General features: G+C 35.7%; 1 protein-coding gene across 6 annotated transcripts; it reads left to right on the top strand.

The window, feature by feature from the left end:
- Positions 1 to 47: 47 nt before the first annotated feature.
- On the top strand, positions 48 to 7,933 carry LOC145629396 (uncharacterized). Of its 6 annotated transcripts, none has more exons than XM_081681993.1 (5): positions 376 to 511; positions 2,224 to 2,309; positions 2,478 to 2,638; positions 3,158 to 3,952; positions 6,250 to 7,933. In XM_081681993.1, the coding sequence occupies exons 2-5, from the start codon at positions 2,303 to 2,305 to the stop codon at positions 7,837 to 7,839; spliced, it is 2,553 nt and encodes an 850-aa protein (XP_081538119.1). In that variant the 5' UTR covers positions 376 to 511; positions 2,224 to 2,302; the 3' UTR covers positions 7,840 to 7,933. The 6 variants fall into 6 exon arrangements, with proteins under 6 accessions (XP_081538117.1, XP_081538119.1, XP_081538118.1 ...); XM_081681992.1 differs by having other exon boundaries at positions 2,472 to 2,638; XM_081681994.1 differs by adding an exon at positions 2,803 to 2,893 and having other exon boundaries at positions 2,224 to 2,638.
- Positions 7,934 to 11,858: the final 3,925 nt, after the last annotated feature.

Here is an 11,858-nt window from a genome sequence, read left to right as displayed (position 1 = left end):
TACATACATAATATATCCCGTACATTAATACGAAACAATCCGTTATTTGGAGAAAGAGGGCAAGTAGCAAACCTCCACGGAAGGGAAAAGGCGTTGGGTTGGGAGGTTTCCAATCACCTTGGTCGAAAGAATCCCCAATTCTCACCAATTTAGGGTTTCTCTCTCCTCTTCCTCCTCTCTTTTCACCCCCTTTCATCAAATTCACTCTTCACCTAACTTTCTCTCTCCTCTTCAACAATGGAGGTCGAACTCGAGGTAGTCGGCCGCCATGCGATGCTCTTCGACGACGATGCCACCGCCGCCTTTGTCAACTCCAAAGATGCCCTAATTGATTGGAATTCTCTTTCAATCGATCGTTTTGATGTTCGCAATCTTCTCACAAATCCTCCCTCTTCTTTCCGCAAGCTCTCCGTTCATGGCGGCGGCGGAGGAGTGTCTCCCGATTCTCATCTCGAAGCTGAGCTCGATCTTGAACGATACGCTGATCTTCCATCTTCTTCTGATGAATTAGGTTTGTTCTTTTTCTCTTTCGCTCTTCTTTCAGCTGAAATCTTTGATTTTGAATTTATTTTGTATTTGTGGTTTATCAATAAGCAAGCAATGTATTGAACTGATTTGTGCTTTGAATTGATTAAAAATTGAATAATTCTGTGTTATTTTGTTGATATTATAGTTTATTCCAGTGAATTTAGTTTTGTAGGGTGGAAAATGATGCAACTATATGGAATTAGAACTCTCAGTTGTTAGTGTAAGTTATAGTTTGTTAACTAGGTCATAATCTGGTAAATTATATATCAGCTTCATTCAGAGTGTTCATGTTGATCAGATTAGTGCTTGGAGTGTAGATAAGATAACAAGTTTGGCTGTTTAAGTCTACTATTTAGACGAGGATGTGGTTTTTGAATTCATGATAATGTTACTAACTCAAGAGAACTCATTGTGGTTAAGATCACGAAAAGGTTGTTTTTGTTCGTGTCTTTTAAGAATATTTTTCAGATGAGAGTGTGGTATTTGAAATTAAGATAATCTTCGCTTGAGAGAGCACTCACTTTGGAGAAAAATGGATTATGAAAGTGTTGCTTAAATTGTTGTATATAAGTATGATTCAGTTGAGGATGGGTTATAGAAATTAAAATAACTCTCTCTTGAGGGAGCACTCATTGCAAGCCAGATCATGGTTATGTTGCTCATTTTAATGTATAAGTGCACAGAATGCGTTCACAATATATGAAGGATTTCTTCTCAAGAAATGGCAAAATTGGCAAAAAATAATTCGCTTGTTTTTGCTCCAATATGTGAGCTAGTACCATATTGATTTTTCTTTTGTAAAATAGTAACTTGAATATATTTTTATATTAAATAACAGCCTCAGTACCTTGAATTAAAATTTTTTAAATATTAAAAACAGTATCTTAATGCCATTTTGTGGCCAATATGTCAAGTTTCCGGCTATTGATTTCTGTTTCCTCACCAATATTATGCGCGTGCACCCATGCTAATGCATGAGATATAAGTATGTTGTTAAGAAAAAAAAAAATTAGTATAAGTGGAAGTTACATACATTGAAAGTGATAGATTTTTTTTGTTAAAGGAAGTTTTTTTTTTTTTTTTTTTTTCTCAGTATAATTTGGGATGTGGGAGTTATTTAGAGTTATTTTCTAATATATATATATATATATATATATATATATATATATATATATATATATATATATATATATATATATATATATATATATATATATATATAAAGAGAATGCATGAGAGTTGGGGGTTTGGAGTGATGTGATGAAGTGTTGCAAAAGCGACTTTTAAATTATATAAAAGATGTTTGTGGGTTTGTAAGATAAAAAAACAAGGGCAATTGAAAGGGTATTGTATCTATCAAGTAACAATAAGGGTGAGTTTGGGAGGACTTTTTTTGGAAATCAAGATGATGTAACTAGCTTTGTGGAGCATTTATCTTGTGAGCTCCCAGCTACTAAGAGCGATCACATAAATGAGTTTTTGGAATCTTTGGAGAGGGCAGCGGATATTTAGGGAATTGAGTTGTTTGGCATGGAAATTAGGGAGTGTGCTAAGAAAATACTTCTACGGGCACGGGGCGCTGGATTCTGGATTTTGATACTTAGTTAATGAGGTCTGTCTTTGCATTTATAGGTTAACTTAAAGATGAGAAAAGTTATGGAAATCAATTTGTAATGTAACAAGTGTTAGTTACAGGTGCATGCTATGTTGCTTTGCTACATATTTCCACATTTGCAGGAAAGATTTCTTATCTGCAACTGGTTGATCTCTTGAAATGACAAGTAAGAATGTCCTCCGTCCTCACTCTGCTAGTAACATTGTATGTCTAATTTTCTTGGGTTCTTTCGACACTCAGCTTCTTTTGCAAATAATCTAGATTAAATAACTAATTTGTACAAAAGACAATGTTGGTAACTGTATTTTGGATTTGTTTTGCCTGTTAGAAATAGAAAATGAAGCGGCGAAGACAGATGCTTCTGGATATCATTTTGTGCCCTTCTCCTATGGAAACTCTACTGATTCCAGTGACCAGAAAAATCTTGACGTGACAACGGACACTTCTGTGTTTCATCCTCCATTTACAGTGCCTGAAAGTTTACTACAAAATCTGGTAAGCTGATCCCTTTTCAGTTATACATCTTACACATGGCTTCTCTAAGTGTTTTAAGAAGTTGATGATTTTTTTTCCTCTTTGGATAAATAGCTGATGTAAACAAATGGTATTTGTCTGATGTGCATATGTTATTCTGAGGCTTACTATGTCTAAGTTTTCAGATGCTTGGAGCAGGTGGACTTCTTCTGACCTAAAGTTGCCATTCAGGGGCACATTGTTCCCTTTTGATGTGATGACAGATGGGCCATGCAGGTGGGATTAGGATGATTGAGTTAATTACTTTACCCGGAAATTCACATCATCATAGTCGCGTGGAGCATATGGAATGAAATGTTTCCTCATAGAATTTTGATATTTTATCGTTTAAGATTATCAAGCTCTATGTGAGATGCTACTTATCAAGTTCCCTTGGCTTTTATTATTCTTGGTTCTCTACAAGATTTTAGATAAATTTAACATGTGAGAATTTCTTCTCTTTATTAATGCATATTTTTGTTTTCCTCTGATTCTTTTCAGCCTCCTACGGATAAAGTGCATCAGATTATTGCAAGGACTGCTTTGTTTGTTGGAGAAAATGGTGGCCAGTCTGAAATTGTTTTAAGAGTAAAACAGGGAGATAACCCAACATTTGGATTTTTGATGCCTCACCATCATCTACACCCATACTTCAGATATCTCGTTGATCACCCAGAGCTTCTGAAAGCTGACCGTGATGGCAAGTCGCAGAGAGAGAACACAAATGAGGATCAAACTAGTGGAGCACTTTCTCTCCTGGGTTCATTCTATGGTACAGGAGAAGATGAGGATGTTGCAGCTGTGCCTAATCAAGAATCTAATCAGGTTGACTCTGATGAGACTACAGCAGTAGCTTTGATGTCCAAGTCTCATGCAGTAGAAAAAATTACCGGTTCTGAAAGCGAGTCTGGAAAGGACGAGATTGTTTCTAAAGTTGCACATCCTTCTAAAGTGAAAGTGCCTTCATCGAGTAAAAATCGTAGTAGTAGCATTAAGTCTGTAAAAGCGAATGCCGTAAATAAAGATTCCGGCACTTTAGCTTCTGCTGGTTCCATCATGGACAAGTCAAAAACTTCAAGTTTGTTTCCAGTTTCTGAAGTTGAAACGCTGCTTGTAGACCCTCCAGCAGAAGTTAAAAGGTTGGTTGATCGAATAGTTGAGATCATCTTGAAGAATGGTAGGGACTTTGAGGCAGTGCTTATAGAGCAGGACAAAAAGCATGGCAGGTTTCCATTCTTGGTGCCATCCAACCAGTATTACCCGTATTATCTAAAGGTTCTGAAGAAAGTTCAAGAGGTTTGTCTCTAAATAGTTTATGCTGTATTTTCTTAGTCATATGGTCGTGTATGAATTTTTATTAAAAATGGGCACATATGTAAGTCATGGCCAGTTTACTTTGGATGAGCCTGTTGGGACAATGGGCATTGGGAGATTTATAAATAACTACATGTTTCAAACCAGTAAATTATTGAAAGGTATGTTTTGATAGCGGTGGATTATGTTGAATTTGCTTGATGTTGAGGCCTATTAATGTGAAATGGGATGCTTGTATCTCATACTTCCTTTTTGTTTTTGTTTGTTTTAATTTTTTTTTTTTTTTTTTTTTAATGCGAAGTCAGTCTGATACGTTAGTCATATGTAGATCTCTGTTTCTTTGGTTATTCAATTTTAGGATATCAATCAATCAATCAAAGCCTTAATCCCAAAAGTGGGGTCGGCTAACATGAACCAAATTTGATTATTCCGTGTAGTCATCAACATAAATCTTTCTCCTCCATCCCTTACGATCCAAAACTTCATCCTCACGTAAATCCATGCACTTCATATCCTTCCTCACTCCTTCCAACCAAGTCATCTTTGGTCTCCCTCTTCCTCGTTTAATCCCTCCATGGTCCCACTCTTCCACTCTTCGCACCGGTGCACCCTCGGGTCTCCGTCTTACATGTCCAAACCAACGCAGACGATTTTCCCTTAATTTATCTACAATGCCCGCCACACCTACTTTCTTGCGAATAACCTCATTTCTGATTCTATCTCTTAAAGTGTTTCCACACATCCACCTTAACATGCGCATTTCCGTAACCTCCATCTTTTTAATATGCTCTTTCTTAGAAGCCCAACATTCTGTACCATAGAGCAACACTGGTCTTATGGCAGTCCTGTAGAATTTTCCCTTCAACTTTAAGGGAATGCTGCGGTCGCATAACACTCCCGTGGCCGCTCTCCATTTAAGCCACCCTGACTTAATCCTGTGGGTCACGTCTTGATCAATGTCACCATTCTTCTGGATGATCGACCCTAGGTACTTAAAACATTCACTCATGGTCAAATCCTTTCCATCCAAACTCACCACTTCATTGCTTGTCCCCCTCTGAGTGCCAAAACGACATACCAAATATTCAGTCTTACTCCGACTTAGCTTAAACCCTCTAGATTCCAACCTTTGCCTCCATTGCTCCAACTTGACATTAACCCCATCCTTAGTCTCATCCACCAAAACGATATCATCTGCGAACAACATACACCATGGAACCTCATCTTGAATTGGTCTAGTTACTTCATCTAGAACCGTTGCAAAAAGAAAAGGGCTTAATGCAGACCCTTGATGCAATCCGATTGTAATAGGGAAATCTTTTGTCAACCCTCCGCATGTCCTCACATTTGTTGACACATCCCGATACATATCCTTAACTAGGTCTACATACCTTCGTGGGATACCTTTCTTCAACATTGCCCACCAAAGTATCTCTCTTGGCACCTTGTCATATGCCTTCTCTAAATCAATAAAGACCATATGAAGATCTTTCTTCTTTACCCTATAAAACTCCATCATTTGTCTTATCAAATGGATTGCCTCCATAGTAGATCTCCCAGGCATAAAACCAAATTGGTTATCTGAAATGCTTGTGCATGCCCTCAACCTTTGTTCAATCACCCTTTCCCACAACTTCATAGTATGGCTCATAAGCTTAATTCCTCGATAGTTAGAACAATCTTGAGCGTCTCCTTTGTTTTTATAAACCGGGACCAAGGTGCTCTTCCTCCAATCTTGTGGGATCCTTGTAGCCGTCCATATCTTGTTGAAAAGGTTTGTTAACCAATCAATACCAATCTTACCCAAACACCTCCACACCTCTATCGGTACCCCATCAGGGCCAACCGCCTTCTTGATACCTATTATAAAAAGCAAACTGACTCTTATAAAACCCTGTTTCTTTGGTTATTCAAAAATTGTCACACATTACTCCATGAAAACTCTCTCTTATAAAGAATGTTGTTTAGTACTCAATTGTTTAGTACTTCTGAGCTATGTCTATTTATCATTCCAGCTTTCCTTATCAGTTAAGCTTTAGCTTGTGAGTCAATTTAATTTATTCCTCCTGCTTTGCTTTCAAGATTCAACTTGTTAGAATGTAGCTTTATAAAGCATATTGGTGTGAGACAGTCCTTCAATTTCACTGTTGCATCATGATACAGCTTATTGTTCACGCTTCATCGTATTTGGACAGGAAATAAACTGCTGTATATGGTTTCATTTTTCTCTTTTTTATTTTTGGAATCCTGATTTTTCTTTCCTTCATCATTTCTTACAGTCCAGATTAAGTGGTAAGAGTTTTAACTCTGAGACAGAAAAGAACACTGCTTCTAGGAAGGACAGTCATATCTCATCATCCGTGGGATGTGGATCTGATGATTCAGCGCTTGACTGTGACAAGAAAGAAAAGTTCAAAATGGTAATTAGCAAATCAAAAAAAGATGCACATGATCATCCATCCAAAGAGACTCAGCAGCACTCAGGAATTACCGTGGATGCAGCAGCAGCTGCAGCTATACTTCAGGCTGCCACTAGAGGCATTAAGAAACCTAATTTGGATATATTCTCCAAAACATCTTTGAGTGGTGTAAGTCGTGGTTCCAGCAATGAGGGTGGGCAGGCATCAAGTTTTGGAAGCCTTCAGTCTTCACAAAATCAAAGTTCAGGCCAAAAGTTTATTGAAAATCAGAAGTCCAATGTTACAATTCCTGTTGCTAAAGAAATTGCCAATACTGCTGCTCGTGCAGCAGCTGGTGAGGCAGACTCATCTGAAGCTGGGATGACCAAGGAGCAGAAGTTAAAGGCTGAAAGATTGAGACGAGCAAAGATGTTTGCAGCAATGATAAAGAGTGGTGTTGCACCATTGGGTACAGAGCCCCAGGAGGCTTCATCTGTAAAACCATCCAGCTCCGATTTCCCTGCCTCTGCCACTGAGGTAGCCAATGGAGAAGTCAAAGATAGAGAAGGAAGCTGTGTTCCAGAAGAGGCTGAGACTTCAAAAAGGATTGAGATGCCAGTAAGGAATTCGTCTGACGATGAAATTGAAAGGAAAGAAAGAAAAAGCCGCCATTATAGGTCTCGAATACATGATGACAGTGAAGGAGAAGAAGATGAGTACTTGGGGAAGAGTGGGAATGATGAAGAATCTGATGATCCAAGGCATTCTAGGAAGAAGCATAGGTCACATAATTCCTCGAGGCATCATAGAGATAGAAGCAAGGATACTCACAAACATCGAAAAAAGCATTCATTGTCAAGAAACAGAAAATCTCAACATAGACACAACCATGATAGCACTTCTTCTCCCTATGAAGATGACAGACATAACAGATATAAGTATGATAGCTCTTCTGATTATGAACACAAGGGCCATAAGCGTAAGCACAAGCATGATAGCTCTTCTGATGATGAACACAAGCGCCATAAGCGAAAGTACAAGCATGATAGCTCTTCCGATGAAGATGAGCACAGACACCGGAAGCACAAGCATGATAGCTCTTCTGATGTAGATGAGCACAGACACAGGAAGCACAAACATGATAACTCTTCTGATGAAGACGAGCACAGACACCATAAACGTAAGCAAAAACACTACAGGAAAGAAGAAGACACACATAAAAGAAAATCTAGGAAGGGTGAGAGAAAATCCGTAAGGGAAGAAATTGAATTGGAAGAAGGTGAGATACGAACCAAATCTTCAGATCAGTCTTCGTCAGCTATAGGTGATGATGTTGCTGCAGAAGCCTCAGTTGATGTTTCAAAGATATCTTACCAAGATAAGGCTCCATCTTTACATCCTCCTGAAACAACAGAAGTTCCTGATGAGCTAAGAGCCAAAATTCGGGCAATGTTGCTTGCAACAATGTAACTTCTTTTTGTATTCGATTTCTGTACCATATAACCTATTTTTCTGACATTTCTGGTTTTACCATTCCACAATGAAAGATTGTTCTTTCTCAACTTATTTCTGTACCATTTTTTTCTCCTTTTATCAGTAGATTACACTCTTTCTATTGATTATACTGCAAAATTCATGAGTAAGATCGGCCGTAGGGTGTAAAAGTTATGATATTAGATAGAGAAAAAAAAAATATGATACTTGATCTCAAGGAGTTGCCACAACGTGGCTAGTTTTACCGAGTTCATATACTATACACCTACAGTGACCAGGTCACAGATATGTACCTAAAATAAATCATTATGTGATTGTTGATATCTATATCATTAGTCACCGGTAGTTAATTGAAAATTGAATTCAGGACAATCCGACATATCTATATTTTTCTGAACAAAATTTCTTTTTTGTAATCATCACCACAGTCTAGATTGAGTGATGATATATCACGATATAAGCATGAGAACTCATCCTTTGACTGCAATGAAGAAGGTTCTCTTTATAATGTGCATACCTTTCTTGACCACCCCCCCCCCCAAAAAAAAAAAAAAAATCTATATAAGTGGATTGCTAAACACCGCCAGCAAAAATGATCACCACTGCCAACATTTGGTGTAAATGGGCAATCGTACCCTTACTACTTCACCATCCCTTCGTACTCCCGGCAACCCACAACCCCTTCCAACCGGCGATCACAGCCCTTTTTTACCGACGACCCACCACACCCCCCTCTATGACAACCCACCACCTTCCCTGACCGGCGTGAAGGTGGTGGTTTTTTTTTTATTTCAGGCAACCGTGGTATGTAACCGGTTTTGGGCTCCGTTTACCATACACGGAAATTGATTTTGGGCTTTGGTTACCGCGATTGCCTGAATTTTTTTTTTTTTTTTTTTTTTTTAAAAAGGAGGGAAGGTGGTGGGTCGCCAATGCGTTGGTGATCGTCGTCGGTCAGTGTGGTGGGGTGGTGGTGGTGGTGTTAGTCGTCAATTAGGGTGGTGATGTCAAGGTGTTAGTGATTGATGGCAAGAGGGAAGATAGTAGTGAAGTACTAAGGACATGGTTGTCCATTCACACTAAATGTTGACGGTTTTGATAATTTTGGATGGCGGTATTTAACACCCCCTATATAATACCAGTAGAAGTAAACAAATTAGTACTCCGTATTATTTTAAGTGGATGATTTAAATTAGGAAAGATAGGCACATGGAAGTAAGTAGAAGAATCAAACCCTTTTTGACAAATTAGAAATAAATAGAGCATGCATGTTTCAAGGGTTATCCGATCCCTTGATTTCTCTTTGAAAAAAAAATCCATACACATTGATTGCGGCATGAGCTAGCCAACTTTTTTTTTAAGAATTTTCTTTTACTATCTAGCGTACCACACCCCTTTGTAACATTGTATACATTGCATCATGCATGCTTCTTTGTCCACATCAATAATGAAATGGATAGCATTTTCATGCAAGCACACACTCCGGCTAAATGGTTAGCATGTTAGACAATATATAAATATTCTTGTGTCATAAACAACGATTGTTGTAAAAGTCAATCTTTTCTACTACCTCCGTTTCATATTAATTTGCAACAATTTGACATAAAGTAGAGAGAATTAATGTCTAATCGTTGCAAATAATATGAAACCGAGGTAGTAGAATAGTTTTTCAAAAACAACGAAAAAAAATATCTAGAATTTACTTTTAGTAGCCATAAAGTATTAATTAAGTAGACAAAAATATGTTTAAAGAAGAATGAGCAATATAGATAGAAATGAGGTCACACTGAATAGGAGTTAGGAAATTATGTTGTTTATATGGGCTAAATTGGTGTAAAGCGGGAAATTTTGGGGAAAAGAGGGGGGAATTAAGTCATTAAAGGGTCAGTGACCCTCACGTGACATGGTCAACGTTGGGAAATAAAACTCAAATGTGTCATTTCGATGGAAGGTAGTCAATTACAATATTTTATACTTTATAAGATAGTTAATTACAACATTTTGTTTTTACGGTAGTTTTTTTCGCAAAATCTGGAGTTTAAAAGGTAGTTTTTCAAAAAAAAAAAAAAAAAAAAAAAAAAAAACTTCAAAATTATATACGTGACTATTTTTCAAACATACAGAATATTAGTTTAATTATATCATGATTTTTTGTTTTTTTTACCCAACTAAAAAAAATCAAGCTAGCTTCATCAAGTCAATGAATTGTGCACAAGTTTAATCTCACGAGTCTTGCAAAATACCAAAAAGCCTATTTATTTTTTTTTTTTTTTTGAGGGAACCAAAAAGCCTAATTTTGCTGCACATAATCTTGTTTTAAAGTTATAGGTAAGCCAGTCAATCTTCTTTGAGAATAGAGTGTAGACTTTGGAAGAAAGATAGATGTAACTTGAAAATACATAAATAATAAATTAAAAATCCTCCAAAAGACAACGAACTCTATAATTTTTAGAGAATTAGCTTGTCTAACATGCGTCATCATTCATGCATGCAAGCAAATTAAAATAGATATATGATGAATAGTATTTTTTGCATACCGGGCGGCTTACAATTTAACGAATTTTCCTCAAAAGAAAATTAAAAATAAATTTAACGAGTTTTCCTATTTTTTTTTTTTTTTTAAAAAAAAAAACGAATTGTCAAAAAGTCTAGTATGATTTATGAAGCACGAGCCAAGTAAGTTAATCATGTGACTATGTGAGTCGAGACTCACGACTAGTCGTCCCATTGCACATTGAAGATTAGAGAGAAACTAACATAGATAGGGTATACCGCTACTTAATCTATCACCAATTGATTTTAAATTATTAAAATCTTGTTAGCTTATTATATGTGGTCAATATAAAAAAAGGTCTCTATGTTAAATTAAAGGGTACTCCATGTTATATTAAAATAGTCATTGTGTTATTATAAATGTCACAAGAGGTTAATTATGAAATTTTTGATATATAGGTCAATGTGAATGATAAAGAGCAATATACTAAAATTAGGGTCACTATGTTCAAAATAGCACCGTACTTCTAATTCATAAAAATATTAAAGGTCGCACGATTTTTTATAAAGGTTAATATGTTAAAATCAGAGTCATTATGTTCAATATATAGTTAGTTGCGCGTGTGTAGATCTCGGGTCCACAATAATATTATTGTGGACCTGGTCCATGCAAGTTTTTTCAGTTGTGGTCAATTTGAGCAAAAATAAGTTTTAATTTAATTTCTTTCAACAAAAACAAAATGCTAACTTGATCTGTTATCTTAAAAGTAATTACCTTTGACAAATATAAAGATATAGTGTGAAACAACAAAATTTTCTTAATTGATTAATGAGAACTATTTAAATTAATAGACAAAAGTTAACGAGTGCCCTATGGGCGTTAGATAAGAGAACTAAATATGAAAATTTTAAAGTAAAATAAACATTAAATTACACCAATCGTCCGATCGACACATAATTTTATCATGCATTTTGAATATAATAATATTTTAAGTAATATATATATTAAGAGTAATTATTTATCAAACACCCCATGACGCTTGTTGGCAATCATCAATACTTATATACTTAAAAAATACACCAACAATGACATCATGTGCCATTTTCTGGTATGTTTCTTATATTCTAATTATTTTTTAAAAATAATTCCATATAAAAAAACAAATGTTAGACATAAATAAAAGATTTGATGTGTCCTTATATTTATTGTCAAATATAAAATTAAGTATAAAACATAATTCCTTATTTACATAAATAAAATATATATTTGTTGTATCCTTCCACCATACAATATATAGTCAAATGCATATTTTAAAATATCTGTTTGGCAAATAAGATATTTTATAATCCATTATAATATTTACATATGTAAATTTACACAATGTTAATTTTTTTGTCTTTAGTTTGTAGGGCTTGACACACTTATGCATAAAATAAATAAATAAAAAATAACAATAATAAAAAAAAAAAACCTTATATAATATTAATTTAAAATTATTTAT

Source organism: Chenopodium album, chromosome 4, assembly GCF_948465745.1.
Source record: "Chenopodium album chromosome 4, dcCheAlbu1.1, whole genome shotgun sequence".
NCBI lineage: Eukaryota > Viridiplantae > Streptophyta > Magnoliopsida > Caryophyllales > Amaranthaceae > Chenopodium > Chenopodium album.
The sequence above is the reverse complement of the archived record's forward strand: the minus strand, read 5'-3'. Positions and strand labels throughout refer to the sequence as shown.